General features: G+C 34.2%; 1 protein-coding gene across 7 annotated transcripts in view; it reads left to right on the top strand.

Moving 5' to 3' along the window:
• LOC111155265 (calcium voltage-gated channel auxiliary subunit alpha2delta 1) overlaps positions 1–23,784 on the top strand; it is a 504,879-nt gene that overhangs the window by 427,718 nt on the left and 53,377 nt on the right. For 5 of the 7 annotated variants that reach the window (XM_022515388.1, XM_022515390.1, XM_022515387.1 and 2 more), the window contains exons 13-18: positions 7,878–7,956; positions 9,317–9,366; positions 10,780–10,869; positions 15,338–15,415; positions 17,278–17,352; positions 17,630–17,704. In XM_022515388.1, the coding sequence (XP_022371096.1) occupies positions 7,878–7,956; positions 9,317–9,366; positions 10,780–10,869; positions 15,338–15,415; positions 17,278–17,352; positions 17,630–17,704 (447 nt within the window). Of the gene's footprint in view, positions 1–7,877; positions 7,957–9,316; positions 9,367–10,779; positions 10,870–15,337; positions 15,416–17,277; positions 17,353–17,629; positions 17,705–20,889; positions 20,947–23,784 lie in introns of all 7 variants that reach the window. The other 2 variants (XM_022515384.1, XM_022515385.1) reach the window with 1 other exon arrangement.

The following is a 23,784-nucleotide window of genomic DNA, read 5'->3' as shown; positions in this document are numbered from 1 at the left end:
ATCTTTACCTGCAGCAATACCGTTCCTTAGGGTTCACCCATGTGTATGACACTTCCTTAAAAATGGTGCCAAAACTAAAATGAACTCTATCATAAAGTCCAAACAAATGAGTAAAGGAAAGTGAAACCAGACACAGAGTTGAAAGATAATTCCCAGGCCCAGCGAAATTAAAGATACTTGATTTTCTGTAGAATAGCAGAAAGATCGGTTAGCCATACGCTTAGCCATACACACTGAAGATCGTCTAGTCCGGTAGAAAACCGTCCTCAGATTCTTAGCTTAATTCTCGGAAGTAATCAAGAAATGCAAAAGCATCAAGAATTTATAAAACCAAAGTTTCAAAATAATGAGTAAATTGAATAAGAGGAGCAAATGGGAACTATGACAGACTGATTTCAAAATAAAGAATGCATAGCTAAAATTGTAAGAGGCTGACAAGAGATGCATTGTTACTTTTTAAAAATTATTTAGAAAGTGATTAGGGATGTCTTTCCTATTTTTCTGTCAGATCCATGGTAGAAAGAAATAATCTGTAGCCAACAAATATCTAAAGCAAGTTACAAATGATGGAATCTGCCTATGTTTTATATAGTAACAGTGAACATGGTCAATTAATTTTTCAAAAGATGATAAGGAAAGTAATTTGTTGCCTTCTCTCCTGTCCCTGCCTGGCTCCTCCCAGAGAAGAATGAAACCTTTGGAAGCAATGTTTGAATATATGTGGCATTCAGATTTGTAAAATATGTAATACCATTTAACAAATGCACTGCTCTAAAAAAGTTTGCTTTTAGGTATTTTGCCACTTTCAACAGTTACCAAAAGTTTTCCAGCTTTAGAATGGAAAATGTACCTGTGGGGCGCCTGGGTGGCTCAGTGGGTTAAAGCCTCTGCTTTCCGCTCAGGTCATGATCTTGGGGTCCTGGAATTGAGCCCCACATCAGGCTCTCTGCTCAGTGGGTAGCCTCCTTCCCTCACTCTCTTCCTGCCTGCCTCTATGCCTACTTGTGATCTCTATCAAATAAATAAATAAAATCTTAAAAAAAAAAAGGGAGAAAAAAAAAAAAGAAAATGTACCTTTGTTCATAAAAATCAAGGATGTTATTTATGCCAGAGTTACTATAGAATTGAAAAGAGTAATTGCCAGTAACATTGGCCCTGCCAATAGAGAGATTATCCATTTAACAGGCATGGGGTGTGTGTGTGTGTGTGTGTGTGTGTGTGTGTGTGTGTGTGTGTGTCTTCCTCTCTGACAGATTTATTTACATTTGTTTCTCTTAATATAAAATTGTTGACAGTTCATTCTCTGAACTAAGGAAAATATTATCAGACACATTCTCTTCAGGTTTCAGTGAGAGTACTACCACACATTTTACAGAATCCTTAACTTAATATCTAAAGTCTAATGAAAAATGAAGTTAGGGACTATAAGAACTGCAAAGTATATAGAAAGACATACAGAAAATGTACAGCAGATGCACCTGAATTAATCTCTAGGTAGAATTCTGTCACCTAGAATCAGGATTGCCCTTTGTTTGGGTTCAATGGTTAGACCAGAAAAAGTCCGCTGCTCTGCATTCTCTGAGGCTGCTCGCTTCTCTGATGAAGAATTCCGCTTCCCACAGACCTCTGCAGACATCTTTTCTGCTCAGTCTTTGTGGGCACTCCCTTTCCCCCAGACTCCCAGCACCGTCTGTCCTCTGTCTGTCCTCTTTCGTTCTCCCAGATTCCCCTTTTCTGTTATTTTAATTATTTGTTCACTAGCCTTGAACTTCCCTCCATGAAGGAATTTGTTCTAGTAACACAAAACGACTTTAAAAAGAAAAGCAAAATGCAGTGGTCACGTCGGTTTGTATACGTGGTCGTAAAGAACCAAAAAGATGTTTGTCACGTGTTACATGTGGGTGCGTAACACAGATACACGCCTTGAGATTATGTCGGTGTGTTACGCTTACTGGTGACAGTTCTAGTGACTCACGCTCACGTTATCAGATGATGAGATGGGCTTGAAGTTCTATGAAGTGAGTGTTATGTCGGTCTGTAAATGGACCTTCGAATCCTTTGGGGCTAGGGCAGTGCTTGCTGCCCGTTGTTGCTAGATACTGACTGATGGGTTAGATGTATCGGTAAATACGCAGTAAAGAAGCTCCTGAGGGGGCCAACTACAAGAAATGCGTAAACTTAAGAAAAATGTAATAGCTCTGTTCTTCTTTTAAAAGATAATCATTTAAAACAATATTTATTTCCTTATGCTTGGAATGTGGAGTAGAATTGATGTTCCATTCTTGTATATATCATCGTATAAGGAAGGAGGGTTTACATTTATACAAGAAATGTTTGCGTTGATGGCGTCTTTCCGTTTAATCCATCCAACATGTAGTTTTTCACAACTACTCCCATTGCTTGTGCCAGTGAAGTATTTGGCGTTACCCAAGAATATGTGAAATAAATCCATATATCGCTTCTTTTCTGACCTCCTGGCTGATGATAGTCTTGGCAGAGCTACAAATTGCTTGGAAATACAGTGTGCCCATAGTTTATTCCTCCTTGATCAGGAACTATAAACGTATGCAGAGGGAAGGAGAACTAGAAATTACTTACTTATAATCTGACACTGTGAGGGTGAACTCACAGATTATATGACACTGTGAGTTAATTATATATTAATTGGTGTTAATAAGTTTTAAAAACTAACATAATTCCAGGGCATGTATCAATGTTGTTATCCACCCAAACTGTAGGACACCAGAGAGAAAGAGCCGCTCAGTTCTTTTTAAGATCACGTAAACAAAACCTGCGTGACTACTGCATTTCATTTTCCTTTATAAAGTGATTTGGTGTTATTTGCTTGTACAAATTCAATAGTCCTTGATTAAATTCCTGCCTTTGTCAGACCCTAGGAAATTTCATGTAAATGTATCTCATGGACACGATGGAATTTAGACTATATTGGCCCCTTTTCTTTAGTTCATCGCTAAATGTAATAAAGCAAGCCAAATTTGTTCTAGAAAGGTGTCATTTCGAGTTATTTTTAGTTCTTTTTGAGGCATAGTAGGCTAGTGTCTCACTCATGGAAAATGTAACCCCATGGAAATCTGATAATTTGACAGTGGAACTTGTAGTCCTCTTCCTCCTCATCCTCATTACCATGGTTAATAGTGATTGAACTTATAATTTTCCATGTAACATAAAAGCTTTATATGTATCATTTCATTTACAATGGGGATGATCATATGATAAAAATATTTTTATGACCACCACCACCACCACCACCACCATCATCATCATCATCCCCATTTTGGAATTAGAAAACCAAAACTTGGGAAGTTAAATAGCTTGTTAAAAGTCATATAGCTACTAAGTGGCAGAGTCAAGAATTTAAATGATCTCCAGACCAGATTTTCTAAGCTCACGTGGAATGCGCCTAGCCTGTCATCTGTCTCTGTCTCCCGGGCAGCCTTGTGGGGCTATGCCAATCATTTGCCCACCCAGGAGCCTTCCTTGTAGTCAGACAGCAGGACTGTTCCACTAAGGGACATGCTTCTTGCAGCGTTAAGAGGTTAAGACAGATTAAACTAAGCCATCAAAACTTTGCAGACTGCAAATACCTTTCAGATCATTGGGCTTTATAAAGTAAACTTAGTGTGAAAGGTGGACGTGGACACTTTTATTTATTTCATAATACTAGGAAACGAGGGATGTGGGTTATTCTAACGCTCTGGATTCTGTTACTCTTGTGAATTATGGTAACCACTGTAGAATTTTCTCCTAAAATATTCAATCCAATCTAGTATTTTTATAGGCTGAAGGCCAAAAATTTCAGTACACACACTAAATTAATAAAACCCATTTTTGACATCATTTTTCTAACATGTTTCGATAGCTGAAGTTTTTATTTTAGTTTTATTGGCTTCTTTTCTTTATAGTCTCAGTTCCATTATTCCTTGGAGATTTGCCTATTGTAAATTAAACTTGAACTCTGGGTAACTGATAATTGTTGAGGTGACAGTTTCCAGTAACTGGGTTCTGCTGGGAAACAAGAAATTCCTATGGCTTTTTAAAATAGGTTGACCCTGTGGCTTTGGAAAAATCTTAATTGAAGACAACTATTTTAGTCTTCAACAAACAGAACAAAACAAAACAGATTAGCAGAAGTCCAGAATTGTAGGACAAAGTTATAAAATGGTGGTATATTGTAAGAAACAAATTAATAATCTATTTTAAATAACCAACTTTGCTGTAAATTAAAAGTTTCTACTAAAGACCCAATTTCCAGCATGATAAAAAATATTTTTAAGTCCATCTAAAACTGTGTATGTCTCATATATGACCCTGAAGAGGCCATTTTTTAAAAACATGACCTTAACTAAAAAATCATCCAGATTAGTGGAGGAACATTTAACACATTTTCTAGAAATATTTTATTTACAAAGTTTCTGGCATGCATTTGTTATGTGAATCCTGTATTGGGATTACAAATGTACTACTGGGCATGAATAAAGAAATTTTTCCTCCACAAAAGTTGACTGCTTTGATGAAGGCATGGTTCAGAGTAAGTAATTTGCTTAATTGAGACTTTAGATGAAATATTTAGGGGCTTATGGGTGGCTCAGAAGGTTAGGCATCTGCCTTTGGCTCAGGTTGTCCTGGGATGGAGCTCTGCATTGGGCTCCCTGCTCAGTGGGGAGCCTGCTTCTCCCCCTCCCTCTACCTGCTGCTCCCCTACTTGTGCACACTTGTGCTCTCTCTCTCTTTCTCTCTGTAAAATAAGTAAATATTTTTTAAAAAATTTAGCTTGTGTGACTACACATTAGGGATTTTGAGTTTTTTATGTGTCATTTTATTTGTTTTTATGTATCATGCCAATATACTAAAAAGAAAAGAATTCTAAAAATATACATCCTTGAGAATGTAATTTACCTTAATTTTTGCATTGTGTCTCTTTCAAGGAATTGCTTTATTTTTTTTCTCTTTCTCCCAAATTACAGCTAAACGAAAACAGTAAATTTAAAGAAGTGGAAAACATCAGAGGAATGAGGGTAGCAATCATCTCTATGGATTTGTCATTTGGAATTTCAGAGATAGTTCATTCGCTATTCCACAGGGTGGCAGTCATAGAGCACAGAGTAGAAAGAATGAACCGATTTAAAATTCGAAACAGAAAGTTAGGAATGTAAATATGATCTTGTAAATTTCACCAGTTTATTGTGAACATGCATTATAACATTGTATATTGCACATGTGCCTGAAATCAATGAAGTTAAAATTCTTAGTACATAATTAGGTAAAATATGCAAGGCGAGAAATGAAATGTAACATGAGTATGGCAGTTGGGATTGGAATAGTTTTTATGTTGGCTTTTTCACTGTTACACAAAGAACTTAAAAGCTAGGGTGCTCTGTATTAAGCTTTTTCTCAACCAAGAAATTTTGATTAATATCAAAATTTGATTAATATCAAAAATTTTGATCAATATCAAAATTTTGAGCAGCCTATAAAATCATTAAAATGTACACAGTGTGTGTGTGTTTGTGTCTGTGTGTGTGTGCGTGCATGTACACATGCACATGTGTGTATCTACCAAGAAAAATATAAGTGTCTTGGGTATATTAGAAAGATGTTGGAAATACTGTAATGGTAAGGCAGTTGCAAAGATTTTAAGAAGAAGGTTGAATTTAAAATTCTTTAAGATCTTAGTCACCATGGGGAGGGAAATTTCAGAAAAATAGTGTCTAACAACATCTACATAAGGCAAATAAAAATTAAGAGGTACAGATTATGAAATTATAATATGGGAATAATTCAGTCAATCTTTTATTCACAGAGCTGAGGTTCTGTGTGGCAAAGTAACACACAGGGAGAGGCACACACACACACTGTTTGGTGTGCTTTAAAATGTTACACCTCTACACCCAGGTCTGATTCTGAATTTCTTCATTTGGATAACTTCTAAGATCTTCATGTCTGCAAACCTCAGGGTTAGCCACAACTTTTGGAGTAAAACAAAGCAACGAGTATTTTGTTGTTTGAGGGAAGTTTCTGTTTTGCTTTTTTACTAGTATGTATTTTGACTGGGTTGTGTTTATTTGGACTGTTTGATGACTAGCATCAGTCAAAATCACATGGTATGTGTTTAAGTGGAACCCCTATGTTAGTAGAAATGCTTGCCTCTCAGGGACATCGATAGAATAATTCATTTAGTCTTATTTATTTCTCTTCACTGAAAAGTCTTTTGTGGAAAAATATTTTACCAGAGCACTGTTGTGGCAAGAGAGACACTAAGACAAACCAGTGCTTTAAATTGAAAATTTGAGGCACACTTTCAAATCTTCACTGTGAAGATTTCCCCCGTGCTTTCTGGGGCATCTGGGTTTTTTCCCTGCCCTTAATTCGTGTGACAATTGTTTAAGGTATAGCTGTGAAATTGAATTATCAGCTGGGTGACATACCTGTTTACAGAAATGCTTCCGTTTAGGAGTAAGTTCAACTATGTCAGAGGCAACACTAACCTTGAAATATGATCTGTATAGACAGCCCCCAAAATAAATTTTTAGAATTTAAGAAAAGGAAATTGACACATTTAAGGAATACGGGTTGAGGGTTAAGATAGGTGTCGGCAACTTCCGTTAACGTAGAATGGGTCACTTGTCCTTCTAAGTTGAGATGATTCAAATTCATATGTGTCCTGCAAATATCTGAGGCAAGCCAGAAGCCAGGACGAGTGAAGGGTGGCTCACAGAAAACTTTACCAGTGAAACAGCACCATCTCCAGTGTACGTTTTGGGACAGGGATTGTTATGAAGTGATCTCTGTGTGGCCAAGACCAGTGGAGGAACAGAAAACAGATGTGAAATCTCTTTTGAGATTTGTGCTCTGCGGTCATGTGCAAAGATGAAACAGGCGAAACAATTAGAAAATGTCAGTTCAAACAGTCAATCGACATGAATTAGGGAAAAGCTGTTAACATAGTTCAAACCAGAATGTGAATTCATGGAAAAGTGATTTTCTGCATGTTTATCTTTAGAAAAGGCTAAAATGTTTAACTTAAAATGCTGGTTTACTTAGATTACTAAATTGGTAAAAATCAATATATCCTAAATAGCCATTTTGTTAAAAATTTGTTGACATTGAATTTATCCTCTATATTCTTATATTATTATGAAATTGTAGTCTTTTCATAATTAAATATAATGGCTTCTGATAAACGTTTATGTTACTATAATTAAAAAACGATCTCAACTGAGTTTTTAAAAATATTTGCTTACCTTATAGCACATTAGAAACAGTCGATATTTTGGTCGTCTTTCAAAATTCTAGGAGCTTAACATGCGTATTTATATGTGCGAGTTCTCTTTTATAGAAAGTAATAGGACACCATAATCACGTATGAACATACTAAATATTTTCGTGGTGTGAAAGTAGTGAAACTATCACTAAGATAATTGCCTTAAACAATTAAAAGCATGATGACCTCCCTCCTACCTACTTCGTTATAATCACATATTTATGAAATAGGAATTATTATTTCTACTGATTATTTTTTGCAGTGACTAGGTATGTGGATAATATGTTTGAACCAGGTGAGACAGGCGAAGTGGGGTGGGCGTAAAAGATGCCATTTCTTTGAATGCAACCTTAGGATCGGGACCGGGTATCGGGCACCCAAGTACTATCTTAAACTGAGTGACTGATGTCCCTGTTGAGAGTAGGTTATGGGGTTTCTCTCTGGTGACTTCCTAAAAGATTGACTGCCTTGATTTTTCTTGTCACATTTATCAGCTGAAAAGCATGCTTTCATTTGTTTTTTGCTTTGGCTCTTTTGTGTTGCCATCAGTCAAATTGCACGCAGGCTAACGGATCCCTGTGTTCCAATTCACCAGGTGCGCGTGTTCACATTTTCAGTTGGTCAGCATAATTATGACAGAGGACCTATTCAGTGGATGGCCTGTGAAAATAAAGGTAACAGATCTGCTTTCTCGACTGCGTTTTAATACTAAAACTAAATTGGTAGTTGTTGTTCTACATATTCTCTTTTAAGATCCAGTTGTAGCTAATGTTTACGGGAATAGAGACAAGTGTAAGATGTTGAATGTTATTTTTTTGGTTTTTGGGTTTTTTTAGATTATTTGGGAGAGAGAGAGCAGGGCAGTGGGGGGGCGTGGGTTGTGAGTGGCAGAGGGAAGGGGGAGAGAGAGTCTTTTAAGTAGCCCCCACATTGCTGATGCAGGCTCAGTCTCAGGACCCAAGCCAAAGCCAAGAGTCAGACACTTAACTGACTGGCCACCTAGATGCACCAAGATGTTAAATGTGTTTTCTGCGGAGAAAACCCACACACAAAACACTTGGAAATTATTACTATTACTATTACAGTATACAAAAATTCAGACATTTGATCATATGATATCTGATATCATATATTGATATCATTCTATGCTTTATTTAAAGATATTTAATGCTACTCATCAAATAGAATCTTACCTGAAAAATTAGGAATGAACGAATATCTGAATTACATAAAACTTACATGTAAGAAAGTATGACATATAAGTTCCTTTTTTTCCCTGAGTGGTTGAATTTTCTTTAAAATGTCTTACAGGGCGCCTGGGTGGCTCAGTGGGTTAAGCCGCTGCCTTCGGCTCAGGTCATGATCTCAGGGTCCTGGGATCGAGTCCCGCATCGGGCTCTCTGCTCAGCAGGGAGCCTGCTTCCCTCTCTCTCTCTCTCTGCCTGCCTCTCTGTCTACTTGTGATCTCTCTCTGTCGAATAAATAAATAAAATCTTAAAAAAAAATAAAATAAAATAAAATAAAATGTCTTACACATTCCTAGGTAATTCTCGTTTTGTGTAGTGAGCCCCTGTTCCCTATGTACACAGAAAAAAACTGAAAATGTTATTTGAAAAACTGATCACATAGCAATAAAGGGAACCTTAATTTATGATGAAAATCATATTTAGGCAAATATTTCATATAAATGTAATTGTCAGATACCCATTATCATGTGTCTTTAAGAATTTCTCCAGCAATAGAGTATTTTAAAAAATGCCAGGTTCCCTACTGTGAAGTAGAAAAACCACATATATATCTCATACAGTTTATAAGAAACATAGTGAAATTTCTCACAAAGCTTATGCATTTGTTAGGGATATACATTAATCCAACCTTTTCTATATTTATTGGTGGTATTGATATGTTAGTGTTTGCTCAATTAGAAGTGGAAAAAAAAAAGGTCTTTTTTCCTCCAAAGACCTAAAAAGTTTCGTGGCCATGTATGGTAATGTGATATTTAGATATATAAAAATATGTATGTGTATGTTTCAGGTTATTATTATGAAATTCCTTCCATTGGAGCAATAAGAATCAATACTCAGGTATGGTTATTAAAAATTTGTTTAAATTATGTTTTCAAAGAAAAAGATGTTTCTTTGCTGCTTTAAATATGCTCAGTTGGAGAAAATAGGTGAAAGTGAAAAAATGATCCATAGTATTGTATTTGTAACAAAATGTTGAGTATCATGGTGATGTATTGATTGCTATTTCATTAAAGTTCCAAGTGTTTTCACATATTGAAAACTCAGGTAAAAAACTATGCATGCTGTTCATCTAAGATGTTAAAAACATCACCGAAAATAAATAAAATGAAAATTTACTAACAGTCTTGTTTCATTTAACTTGAACTTGGTTCTATTTCAGATGACTTAAATTAGTTTCTTCAAGGTACAGGTCCCACAAAGAAAGTTAAGCAATACTCAATCTGGACAAACTATATGGATTCTAACCAGAATTCAGATAACTTCTCAAATAACCGCTGTAGATCTGTTTATCTGTTTAAAATAAAACTTTCGACAAGGAGATGATTTTTTTCTATAACCATTTATTTTATTTTATTTTTAATTATTGAATTTTTTTTTCAAATTTTTATTTAAATCCTAGTTAACATAAAGCATAATACTGGTTTCAGGAGTAGAATGTATTGATTCATCATTTACATGTAACACCTCATGCTCATCCCAACAAGTGCCTTCCTTATCCCCATCACACATTTAACCATTCAGTTTAAAATATGCCTGTTAAATAACCTTGTAGAGTGAAGCAAATTAATTTAAATGTATATTATTTTCAAGTATTCATAAAAATTTAAAATCATTACTCAACTTTAAACATAACTGAGGATCCACAAAATAGACTAAGTCAAAATTGAACATAAATAACATGGCATCTGCAGAACTGAATACTGACTGTGTTTTATGTTGAAATGAAACAGCAGCTGCACTTCAGTCTGATGTCTTACTTGGCACAAGTATTTCATTTATTTTTTGATATGTTTAAATGTAGCTTTGAATTTCAGCCAAACAATCTGTGATATGAAAGCAAGTATGTGGCTGCTTTATTATTTCACATTTGCGTGATTCCATCCAGTAAATCACAGAGACTTAAATAGTTTAGATTAACATAAAGCAATTCACAAGGAACGTATTTCACTTATCATTGGCTGTACCTCAGAAAAAGAATGTTTTGTTATTAGAAAAAAACTGGGGTAGATATATTGTATAAACAACATGAGCTAAATATTGTTGATTCAAAGTATGTAGAGATACCAGTTATGGTCTGTCCAAAATAGGAATTAAATGGTTACATATTTACTCTCTTTGAGTCCATATTTATTTTTACTTCTAGGTAATTTTCTTCTGTAGAGTTATTTTGGTTTTGTTTTTAGTATAGCATTTCCGGTTTTCAACCCCTTAACCTTTTCTTTCTTTTTTTTTCTTTTTTTTTCTTAATAGGAGTATTTGGATGTTCTGGGTAGACCAATGGTATTAGCAGGAGACAAGGCTAAGCAAGTCCAATGGACAAATGTGTACCTGGATGCACTGGTAAGACACTGGCTGTTCAGCCACAGACCATCCTTAACAAAAGCGTGCAGCCATTTCTGCTACCTTCTAGGTGACATTTATCGTTTCCAAAAGTTCTTCTATTGCAACCTTTTTTTGCTAGAATTTAGATAATACACATAAAAACTTAGACTTGTCTAATCACAAATGTAAAGTGTTACTTTATTTTTTAGGTGATCTGTTATGAATGTGGGATTTCGAACCTCAAATCTTTTTTTTTTTTTTAAAGATTTTTTATTTATTTGACAGAGAGAGATCACAAGTAGGCAGAGAGGCAGGCAGAGAGAGAGGGGGAAGCAGGCTCCCTGCTGAGTGGAGAGCCCAATGTGGGGCTCGATCCCAGGACCCTGAGATCATGACCTGAGCAGAAGGCAGAGGCTTTAACCCACTGAGCCACCCAGGCGCCCCTCGAACCTCAAATCTTGAATTTGTGGCCCTTTCAATAACATTTTGAATTTTTATGTTAAAAAAAAAACAAAAACCTGGGATGCCTGCATGGCACAGTCGTTAAGAGTCTGCCTTCAGCTCAGGTCATGATCCCAGGGTCTTAGGATCGAGTCCTGAATCGAGCTCTCTGCTCAGCGGGAAGCCTGTTTTTCCCTCTCCCACTCCCCCTGCTTGTGTTCCCTTTCCACTGTCTCTCTCTCTCTCTGTCAAATATATGAATAAAATCTTAAAAAAAAATAGTATGCTAAAGTCATGTGAATGTATACCTGCTACTGCAGACTTTGAATAAAAATTGGAGGAAAGGTTTTTAAAGTAGACTTCAGCTAGCAGATGCATGTACAGCCTCCCCAACTCAAGCCAGACCCAACAAAGCTCAGAAGTAAATAGGCAAAGAATCTTAGCCTAGTCTGAAGTCATCACAAACCTAATAACCTCTTTGTATATAATATCTGCTTTCAAATTCAACCCCAGATTTTTATGGAAATAAGCCATTGAAATGATCAAACGTGGTATGATATAACAAAAATGTTAAGTTTTCCATTGTATAATGGAAGTTTTAATATAAGTATGCTATGGTATTTCAAAGCAGCGGTGCTCAGTTGGGGGTGATTTTGCCATGCACAGGTCATTTGCATGTATCTATGGATGTCTTCTCTTATTGTGACTAGGATGGGGAGGGCTTGCCTCTGGTATCCCATCCGTAGAGGCCAGGGATTATGTGCTTATAGTAAACGTTGTCCAATACACAGGACGGTCCCCTCACTCCATGCATGTGCATACAACAAAGAATCATTCAGCTCAAAAGAGCATTAGAGCTTAAGTTCAGAAAACTTGTTTAATGTACGTTTTACTTTTCCTAGTGTTAAAGTTATAAATAGTAAATAACATACTTAAGATTTATTCATATGCTTAATCTTGATGAGAGGACTTTATTGATGATTTGATTAATGTAATATATCGGGGAGAACCAAAAACATTGAGCCCTGAAAAGTAAATGCTGATTCAATAACCCTTTCTCCTACTTGGAGTACAATTATATGCTGATACTACTTCTCTGAATGCAGTGATGACCCCAAAGGGCAAAATGCAATCCATTTAGAATTACTTATCATTTGGTTCTTGTAAAATAAACATATACAGGAAGTTGGAAGAAAAATAGGCACTATTAACAGCAGCTTTGCATGCTAAGAAAGATAAAGTGAAGCTTGCTTACCTCAAGTCCTAACTAAAATTACCATCCAGTGTTCCAGTGTTCCTTCTTGACATCACATATTTATTTAAGGTCACATGGTCATCTAGGCTATGGTCAAAATGCTTCATTTTTCCGAATCCATCACAGGACAGGGTATGATAGGAGGAGTCAATAATTATGCCTTGTAGGATTTCCTATGACCAGAAGTTCATTAACCAGCAGTCTGCATTGTTGGTAAGCTTCTTACTGATAGCACAAATGACGTTAGGGAAAGATTTTTGGTTCTAAATGTGCTGTTCAATAAGCTGAAACTAAATGTAAAACAAGAAAAAAAAAAATAGGAGTCACAGGAATTGGCCAGCCAGTGGACACATAGAGCATTCTTTTACTAACTTGAGAATGAAAAGTGAGTGTCTTATATTTCTAATTACATGTGTATAATCTCTGCATGTCGAAGATTCACAGTATATGCTGCTCAGTGCATGCCGGTTACATTAAAAAAAAAAAAAAAGTAAATATTCCAAGACCTATACCAAGGCAAAAATGTAATAAACATAATGAGAACAATGAGAAGAACTCTGGCAATTCAGAAAAAAAAAAGCTATATATTTGGGGATGGTGTAGGGTGAGCTTAAACAGTTGGTGATAGTTTAGCTGAACTTTAGAGTTCAGGTGAGGTTTCTGCAGTTGGCGGGGAGCAGTGAACCCACACAAAAAGGGTGTGGTATGATCGGGCAGGTGCTGGGTATGTTGGAAAAATGCTACCTCGGTCACTTGGAGGTAAGAACAGAAACAAGACTGTGACAGTATTGTGGACGGTTCATTTTATTTGGGAGATAAAATAAGGTTCTTTGGACAAAAAGGTGAAAAGAGTTGGAATCAAGAAAATAAAAATATCACATAAATTACTGGAGAGCAGAAATCTTATTTCTCTTTTTTGTCCTCTAGAGACTGGCACAGTGTCTAGGAATAGAGTATAATTTTTTTGTCCTCTTAGTAAATGAGAGACAAAATAGAAATTGGGCACCAATGAGTTCATCAGTGATGTTGTCTCCTTTGTTAGAAGTCTAGTATCTTATTTTAGGGCAGATATTACCATATTTAGAAGCAAATTACCATCCTCTGTATAAATGCAAATGTGAGTGCTGATTGTCTCCATATATACTTTATCGTATATCATTCTAGCATTTTAAAAGCTGTGCATATACGTTGTAACTCAAATAATAATTTCTCCGAAAGGAATATTTACAGAACTATGTTTTGGAAACAAGTTGTATGAATTATCTATAATCTGACTTTACTGAGGTGGAAAATTTTCATTGCGAATGTGAACTTGCATATTTAACTAAGGCTGTTTCCATTGTTGAATATTCTGGCTTACAACTCAATAGAGAGCCACCGTGTGTATCATCGTGCACCAATTATGTGTAGCTGTTTTCTTAATTGTGTTTGTCCCAAACAGTTTGGTATCTTGTTATACTAAAAGCCTCTGTGTGATTGTCCTTCATTAATTCGGTTCCCATTGTTTTTGGGCTTCCCACATGATTATGAACTATTGCCCAAGACATTTTCTCCACGAAGCCATGCTGTTTCTGGAATTAGAACAAGGGTCATGAGATGTTGATTTGGGGTTGTTATTCGCAAGAAGATTATTAACATTTTCTCAGCCTAGCAAATTTGAAATTTTAAGTGGTAATTTTTAAATCATTTTAAAGTGTGGCTCTAGGGGCACCTGGGTGGCTCAGTGGGTTAAAGCCTCTGCCTTCGGCTCAGGTCATGGTCCCAGAGTTCTGGGATCCGGCCCTGCATCGGGCTCTCTGCTCAGCAGGGAGACTGCTTCCCTTCCTCTCTCTGCCTGCCTCTCTGTCTACTTGTGATCTCTCTCTCTGTGTCAAATAAATAAATTAAAAAAATAAATAAATAAAGTGTGGCTCTTTTGAAAATGTAGTTTTGACATGAAATAATGGCAAAACTATATGTAACTGCTATAGATAGCAGTAATAAAAGAAAAAAACTCTGACCTGAAAATCGGTTAATTTCCACCACTCTCCTTGGATTCATTTAATATCTGAAATTATGTCCATTCTGATTAACACTAGGTCATTATTTTTGTCCATGTGTATTTTGCTTCATGACCAGACTGTTGGATTTGATGCTTACAGTTAGCTACATTATTTTACTTTGTCAAAAAGTACTATTTGTTTTGGAGGGTATTTAGAAGCATTATTTCATCTTTAGAACAGCGTAGTATTTACCTAGACTGTTGCAGAAACACAGTATTGATAGTGTGTTTCTTCTTTTTATCCTGCTCTACATCTGTGATGTAGCATGAAGCCTTTGGCTTAGGGCATGAAAAAATTAAGAATGAAGCTAGCAAAAGGAAGGCAAATAAATCCTATGAAACAGTATTTTATTATCACCCTGCTTATGGAATCCCATAATGTCAGGTAAAGTGTCACTGTGAACAGAAGGGTGGAAGGGCAGGGTGACTGAAATATTTAGTGTCCTTTGATTTATTCATTTTTTTTTAAAGTTATTTGCAGTGCTCTCTTGGGTTATTATTTTAGATGTTGCATACTTCAGTAGCTGCCTAATCGATTCTGATTATTTCCCAGACTTTTTCATTGACGTTTTAAAGAAAATAAAAATAGAAGTTTTTTAAAAAGCTTTCAAAATGCCTTAATAATTCTTTGTGTCTCTTTATAATGTAACCATAAAATCCAGAGTCAGTCAGATACCAGAGACTAATGCAGAATGACAAAGTTTAAATTGTAATTCTAATTTGCCTTTTCTTTCTGAATCTATTTTTAGGAACTAGGACTTGTCATTACTGGAACTCTTCCGGTCTTCAACATAACAGGCCAAGTTGAAAATAAGACAAACTTAAAGGTTAAAAGTTAATTGATAAAATTAATAATAATAAATGATAAATGGTGACGTTGAAGCTGAGTGTGGATAAGATATTTCTATAAGGAAATACATACAAAGTAACTGTCTTGTGAGACCAGAAGTAAGAGGGAACAGCTGCCTATGTGATAACCACCTGGGAAAAAGGAAATGCAGGTCAAGTTCTCTGTTTCCCCAGAGCCAGGATTCAACTTAACTCTATTTAAGTATGAACTGATGAGAGCACAAGTTCAGACTCTGGGAGTAATTACATGATAAATGGGCAATACTATGGTATCCCCCCTACTTTTTTTAATGTGTCTGAGATATCCTTGTAGCTCAGAAAGTAAAATCCCAAGAACAAAAACCATGGTGATGTTTGTAGCCAGTGTATAGAGGTATATTTATTGAATCATTCCTCCTCCAATTCCCATTCAACCAATATTTTTTAATCATCACATAAGTGTCTGATTTAAAATGGATAATTCTCCATTTTTTTCTACTTTTTAAGATTCAAGAAAAATACTACATGAATTTCTTAGCAGTGTTGATTTCTGGAGCACTGGTAATATTAGTGCAATAAGATGCTACCAACTTAAGGTTCTGAAAAATCTATATCTTGTATTTGCTAAATTCCATTCCTTATTTTTCAAATACTCCTGATTTTGAAGTAGGGTTGCATTCCTGTTTCTTAGCTTGCATCAAAAAGAATTTAGGATTGCAGGAAAAATTCAGATATTTTTTAATACAAAATACTGATTTTATGGTTTGCTTGACATTCCAGATTAGAGGGAAATTTATTTCCGGTTTATGGCATAATGAAATCTTCTGCACTTACTATTCTTTGTTAGTTATTATAAATTTCAGTTGAACTCTTTTAATACTGTGGCCATCAAAAACACTAGTTTTTCCTCTTTGGGAAACCATTATTATTAAATATCTGTGGGATCTAAATCACTTAATCCATAGAAGAGTAATTGTCTAACTCTCAGATGGACTGTGTAAGGAATTGCTTTAATTAGGAACTCTTGTTTAGAGTAGGATTGGTCCCTGGCAAAAGAATATGATTGTTGACAAAACTTTCTCACTCTCTGTGTACCTATACAAAATTCACAGTGTTCTCATACTAACTGTTGTGTGGATTTTATAATTTTCTTTGTAACATTTTATTTTGTAATTTATGTAATTCTATTTAAAACAAAAATTCACGATTCTAAATTTTAACACCATTTTCATCTTTAACGTCCCGGGGAAGATTATGATAGCAGTTTGCCACCTAGCCCTGTTGACTTGGAACTAAAGTTTTGATGCCCATTGTTTCATATTTAGAAGTTACCGGCACTGAGAAACAGGGTCTTGAGGGTTTCTGCTGTTTTATTACAATGAGGTCACATACTTTTTAGGATAGGTACAGTCAACAACCCAAAAAAAAAAAAAAAAAAATCCATTGTTTTCTCATTTCACGTTACCTAATATCTTCAGGCCGGACATTTTTGTGATTTTTTAATCACAGTATACCACAGTCACAAAGTACTCTCTCATATATAACTACAACTGACTATACAGAGTGATTAAAATAAATAATAGAGATAACGAGTACAAGCAGATGCATCAAAGAATAATTTCCTATTTTTTCTATTTTAGCTGCACTTATCAAGATGTCATTTTTTAAAGTGAAATGATAATCATAAAGTTGTGGGTGAGAATCATTGTAGACTGATACCAAAAAGTGTCTTACCCTTATTATGTTTTAGCTAGTATGGAGTACAACTCGTCAAGCAAAGGATGAGCGTATGTAACAATTGTGTAGAAATATATGTGTTTTGAGTATAAAATACACTTCCTTTTTGCTATTTCATTAATAGAACCAGCTGATTCTTGGTGTGATGGGAGTTGATGTGTCTTTGGAAGATATTAAACGACTAACACCACGTTTTACAGTAAGATGAAATTTACTTTTTGGGTATCTTTTTCATTTTAGAGCTTTGTACTAATTTAGCTTGTCTATAAAGTATTTAAGTAATTCTCAAAAATCATGTGCAGTTAACTTCATGAAAGAGCTAAATATTTAAAAGGATCTTAAAATATAAAGATACCATGTTATCTTTCCTCATGCTTTAAAATGTATTAAAGATTTTTTTCTTTTAAAGAATGTGATTTCTGATTGTGATTCAGACATCTTGAAAGTTTTTTGTTTTTTGTTTTTTGTTTTCCCAGCTGTGCCCCAATGGCTATTATTTTGCAATTGATCCTAATGGTTATGTTTTATTACACCCAAATCTTCAGCCAAAGGTATGTATATAATATGTTTATAGTGACTTATGCAATTCTGTAAAATTAATACTTAGTGTTAAACTCACTACACAGGACTACATATAAAAGAATGTTATATCTGTAATGTTAATGGATGACAAGACCACAGTTTATAGTATATGAAAGTGTGAAAGCAGGTCTCATTTTTCTCTTATCAATTCAGCTATCCCATATTTCTATCGAATATTTAACTAACCAGTATTCACACCTCAGAGACCGCCATTATCGCCCCTGCCTGAGTTCACACATCCCACTTGGGATTGTCATTAAGGCAGGAAGGTAGTGAGGAGATTGCCCCAGATGGGTGTGAACCTGATAAGTGTAAGTAATGTTCCTCTGTGCTCAGGCCACATGTTCCAACACCCTTTTTTTCTGGTAATTATCTCTCCTTTTCATCTCCCAGAGGGCTTTTCTTTCTACTTTTGGACAGGCTTATAAAACTATGAATGAAAATCAGTTAAGTAAAACTCCACAGGATGGGCTTCAGAAATGAGCCTGGTGGTGGGTATTAAGGAGGGCACGTATTGCATGGAGCACTGGGTGTGGTGCATAAACAATGAATGATGGAACACTGAAAAAAAAAAAAAAAAAAAAAGAAATGGGAAGTGTTTATTCATCAGGGAGTTGTGCAGAAGGGATAAAATTCCATAGATAAACCATTTTATCCTAATCTTTATGCCAAGATATAAATATTTTCCTACATGTCTCCTCCAACTTATTTCACTTTCTATTAGTGCTTCACAGATGGGGTGAATATATATTTATCTAGAAGCAAAAAGTGGCACAACCTTCCTATATTACGTAGTTGTAATTTATAAGCATCTTCAAGATACTGTTTAACTTTGAAGATAATTCTGAAGATACTTTAACCCATGCTGGAGGGAAATACATTGGAATTTAGGCTTACTACCTTCTTTTCCTCAGCCACGGGAATTTGATGTTCGTGATATTTTAGGGCATACAGAAGGAGGTGCATAAACACATACATTTAATATTGAGTCATTTAAATATTCCAGTCAATGATAATTAAGAACCACTGAAATTGAATACAAAACCATACTAAGTGATTACAATAAATGGTGTCAATTTTAATTCTACTTTGGAAGGTCCATATAAAATCCATCGTGATGTAAATATTAGCTAATCAAATGTAGCTCCTGATCACCCTGCATTATTTCTCAGTGGCTTTTTTAAAATTATAAATGTAGTATAGGCATTTTTCCCATTATTATGAATCCTATCACAGCTCTTTATGAACATGTCTATTAAGTTCTTCTTAATAAAGTTATTTATGATTAGCTAAACAGTCTGTGATTTTGTCACAGTTGAAAATTTCTATCTTTCTAAATCATTCTTAAGATTTTTTAAAAATTTGCAATATTATTCTTTGGTCTTTGTATATCCAGTATATTTTCAATTATATTTCCACAACTGAAGTGATTTAAAAGCAGTAACAGTATTATGTGCTGAAGGGTGTGAAGGATCCCCGTTTTTATGATGGTAGGTCTTAACCCCTTCCCCCAAAGGAACTTTATTATTTAGACAAAAAATAAAAAAGAATAATGAGAATAATGCACATATGATATATAGATATAAATCTATCACTTAGAGGCAGTAATTTGAAAAACGTTTTCCCCTTCTATACACTCTACTAATAACCAGTATTTATGGAGAATTTTTTTTTTTACTCTTTGATGTTAACATACATTTGGCTCAGATTTGGAATAATTTACTAAAACTCATAAAATTACAATGAGAATATAAATTCTATAGAAACCCTTGTTATAGCCCAAGTGATTTTTCTTCAAGAGTATGTCAGCTTTTCATATTTTTATATAGGAAATTATTATAAGCAAGTATGCAACAAAGATATTTAGAAAATGTTATTTTACAGAACCATTAAAATATGTTTGAACAATCAATGAGTTCTTTTTTCTGAAATTCATGCTTGTGAATTAAAATGCTTGTGAATTCTCAGATTAAACGTGATGATTTCTATTTTGTGGGTGATGGTACATGCTATACAGGTAGATAAGAGAACCTTATAAAAGGACCATACGGTGTAAGATTTTAGAAACTGACAAGTACAAAGGACCCATATGGTAACAGCTAGTGTACTAACAAAATTATTCTCAATCTGTTCATCAGAAATATACCAGTAGAAATAAAGGAAGACAATGCTCTGTTTCTGTAGTATCCCTTATTATTTAACAAGGTCAAAGTTTAGTGTTATTACAAGTATTCTTTGCTGAGCGCCTTGTGTTTGCTTCCTGAAACTATAATCTTAAATTATCAGTATAATTTTGTAGTTTGTAGAAGGCAGTATGAATATCCTTTAAAAAGACTTGGTAACAGGAAATAAAGTAGCTATAAAACTTTGTTTATCTAATTTTCTAAGGGATACTATTTCTCAGAGCATACTGTCTCTACCGTGACCACATTTTAACAAATACTGGATTATGTATACTGCTTTGTTTCCAAATGCATTTTAAATTTCTTCCATTTTGTTTCATGGAAATAACCAGATCAGGTATACTTACTAGATACCTAATTTTGGTCAATCCTAAGAAATATTTATTGTATAGGAAATTGGACATAATCTTTTATTTTTTAGAAGTCAATATTTTAGAATTCAATATTTAAAATGAGTCTACAAAAATTATAAAAAATAGAATACATTTTACAGTGTTAGTATTAAATTCTCCTTTAGTTCCATGGATAAAACATTTGGTAACACTTCAGAAAACAAGGCACAAATTTTAGGGGTTTAATATTAACACTTTTCAATATCCTATAGTATTTATATTTGAACACATTTGAATCATGTAAATTCTAAAATTTGCTTTTTTTTTTCTTTTAATCAGCATAAAAGTTGTCTGAGGCAAACTATCTTTCTCACTTCCCAAATATGTATTTCTTTGGAGGAAAAAAAAAATGGAAAATAAGGAGTCATTTTGCTAAACATTTTTTTGAGTATTTCTACTAGCATAAAATTTTTTATTCACCACAAATATTTTTAAACTTTCATTTTATTTGTTGACTCATCATGGACTCTGTGGTATCTCTTTCTGATCAAGGAACTATCTCATAAAATTGACTTAGGGTAGAAGCCTTACCTGTGTTGATATGTAGCACGATGAATTACCATCTTTCTGTTGCTTCAGCCTATTGGTGTAGGTATACCAACAATTAATTTAAGAAAAAGGAGACCCAATGTTCAGGTAACTGTGAATGAAGTTAGCAGTGGCTTCAAATTTGCTAAATCAGAGTTGAGATTAAGCTTCTCTTCCTAAAAGCATATGATTAATGCTGCCTTTCCTGACCTCAAGCTTCCAGAGCATGAGTTGGAGATGAGCATCATTCCTCAATAAACTGGAGCAAAAATGTTATTAATGATGGCAGAGGGTATGCATTTGCTAACTCAAGATTGCTGGCAAACTATGTAATTCATTAATCAGAGCAATCATAATGAGATGGCCTCTAAAAATAAATTTGTTATTAAATATTGTGACATTAGTGTCAAATCCATGTAATCCTAACAATGGTTTGTAAAATTAACTTCTAAGTGGAAATAAAAATGCAACTCTGATGGGGTAGTTTCTATAAATCATAAAATTTAAGCCAAATTTCTTTGTATTTCTAAAGTGTATTTGGGGATTAGAGGTTAGAAAAATTTCCCTAAAGCTAACTAACATGTCCAGAATTGCAAATAAAGGTGCATTTTTATTGCCTGACAAGCTCATGGCAAAATCTTTTCTCTTTTGTCAGCAAAATTTAAATGTTATTTTAGGTATGCATATTTCTATAGTTACACTAAAAATCATCAGAAAGGATACTTCTCCAGTTTAGTGCAGTATAGTAAGGGAATTAGTACAGTAAGACAATTTCAGAATTCTAAAGGAAGTTCAGTGTGACTTAATGTTTTACATATAAGTCTGTCATTGCTTTAAAATAAAATTAATGATATAGTGGAGATGTAGTATGTTAGTAAGAAGAGATTATTAAACTGTGAACTAGTAAAACAGAATTTTACGTTAGTTGTACTTACAGCTAATACTGTATCTTTGAGGAGTTCATTAAACCCCATCTTACTTTAATTTCTTAACCTGAAAAGCAGGAGGATTGAACTAAGAATAATTGTTTCTTTTTATCCTACGTTGTATGTTCCCCCAGGAAATTAAATATACATGTTGATCTCCAGCTCCCTCTCCTGCAAATTCTGATTTAATATGCCCAGGGATGGGACCCAGGTTAATGAATAGTGTTTCAAGTTTTCCAGGTTGTTCTCAAGTGCAGAGACTCTTCTGGTTTCTTGTAGCTCTAGAATTCTGTGCATTCTTATCTTCATGTTGTTGTATCAGTCTTCATATCTTTTATGATAACTGTAGAGGATAAAATTTTATTTATGTCTTACCTTGATTTATTCAATTGTTTTATATTACTCTCCTTGCATGCTTCTTTTTGTGTATTCAATGACACTTTTTACATTCATGTACATTTTAGTGAATTTTCATTTTTATTGTACTTTCAAATATTGCATGTAAATATTAGGATATAATTTGAAAATAACCTAAAAAATGGTTTGTTTTATTTTCCTTTTCCTTCTAAGGAAAGCTGAAATGGCAAATTGGTGACCACACAAGATTTTTTAATTTGGAAAAATATTATTTGAAGTAGATAGTAATTTTCATAATACTAGCTATTAAGTATTTCCATTTAAAATTTGTGTAAAAGCCTACTTTAGTTCTACAAATGATGTTGTTTTTATGTCAGCTGATGTTAAAATTTTGTACATGAGGAATGTTAGATATTAAAATACCAAACAAAAGCATTGGGACAGAAGGGACTTGATTCCCTTCTTGGGAATCAAGACTTGCTTGGTGCTTTTTTTTACTAGAAGATTCTACTTACGGGTTTTTCAATCACTGTGCCTGTCATTGGTCTTTTAAAAAATGGTCAGCTAGCTTGCCATTTAAAAAGTACAAGTTATGCATTGACATTTTGCTTTTATGATTTCATTCTCTTCTCTGTGTCTTTATATGTTGGATTGGGACATGATCTTCATATTGCCAATTCTTCCTGATAATGCCTCCTCCATGCATGCTGTTTGGGTCTGGTCATGCTATGCATAATCCATTGCATGTAAGATAATATTCTCATTTATGTTTATATTTTATCATTTTGATTATCTTGACTTTGTTTTGCAGTGAGTGTGTTAAATTTTTAATGCTGTTACGGTGTTGTGTGAAGATGATTTAATTCAGGGGACTTTAAAGAAGCAATTCTGAATAATATTGTCCACTTTAGAGTATCCTTTTGCTAGTGACTTCCTTGGTTTGGTATTTGAAGTAAAGAATTATAATTACTTTTGGTATTGATTTTTATTTTCTCTTTATGAAATATGCTACATTTCCAATGAGTATTTCTTCTGAGGCAATATGTTGCTGTCCAAACAGTGGTCAGTATTATCACCCTATTAAACAATCTAATACTCATTTTCAGTATTCTAGACCCTTCTGACTCCAGATATCAAGCTCATGAGCAGTGAATATTTTTTTAATAAAAGTGCCAGACACAGTTGAGATTGTTTTTTCATTTGCCTTTAAGAGTACCCATTCACCAAAACATGGGAATCATAAACTTTGATTATTTAAATAGAGTTATTCCTTGAAGGAAGGCATTTTTTTTCTCAATTATAAAATAAACATGTGCCATATATAATGTCATTCAGCGTTTGAAATAAGTGTTTATTTTTAACACATTTTTAATTACTATTATTGTTTTAAGACTATTATAGTCTTCCTAAAACTGTTTAAAATAGTGATACTCTGGTTCATTTGGTGGTTTAAGAAAATTAAAAATTTTTTTTAAAATAATGATAATCTGAACATGTTTTGGAAGAGCCCGTGATGCTGAAATCATTAAAATTTCAGTGACCTTGCGCTAATACAGAATAATTTGTATTTTTTACTTCTATCTCATTAAATGCCACATCGTGGTGGTATTTATTTTAGTAAACATTAAAAACCCAGTTTCTAAAATTAAGTAGTTGTAAAACT

Source organism: Enhydra lutris, unplaced genomic scaffold, assembly GCF_002288905.1.
Source record: "Enhydra lutris kenyoni isolate GAN:26980312 unplaced genomic scaffold, ASM228890v2 scaffoldscaffold40, whole genome shotgun sequence".
Classification (NCBI taxonomy): Eukaryota; Metazoa; Chordata; class Mammalia; order Carnivora; family Mustelidae; genus Enhydra; species Enhydra lutris.
Note: the sequence above shows the minus strand (reverse complement) of the source record. Positions and strands in the feature narration are given on the sequence as shown.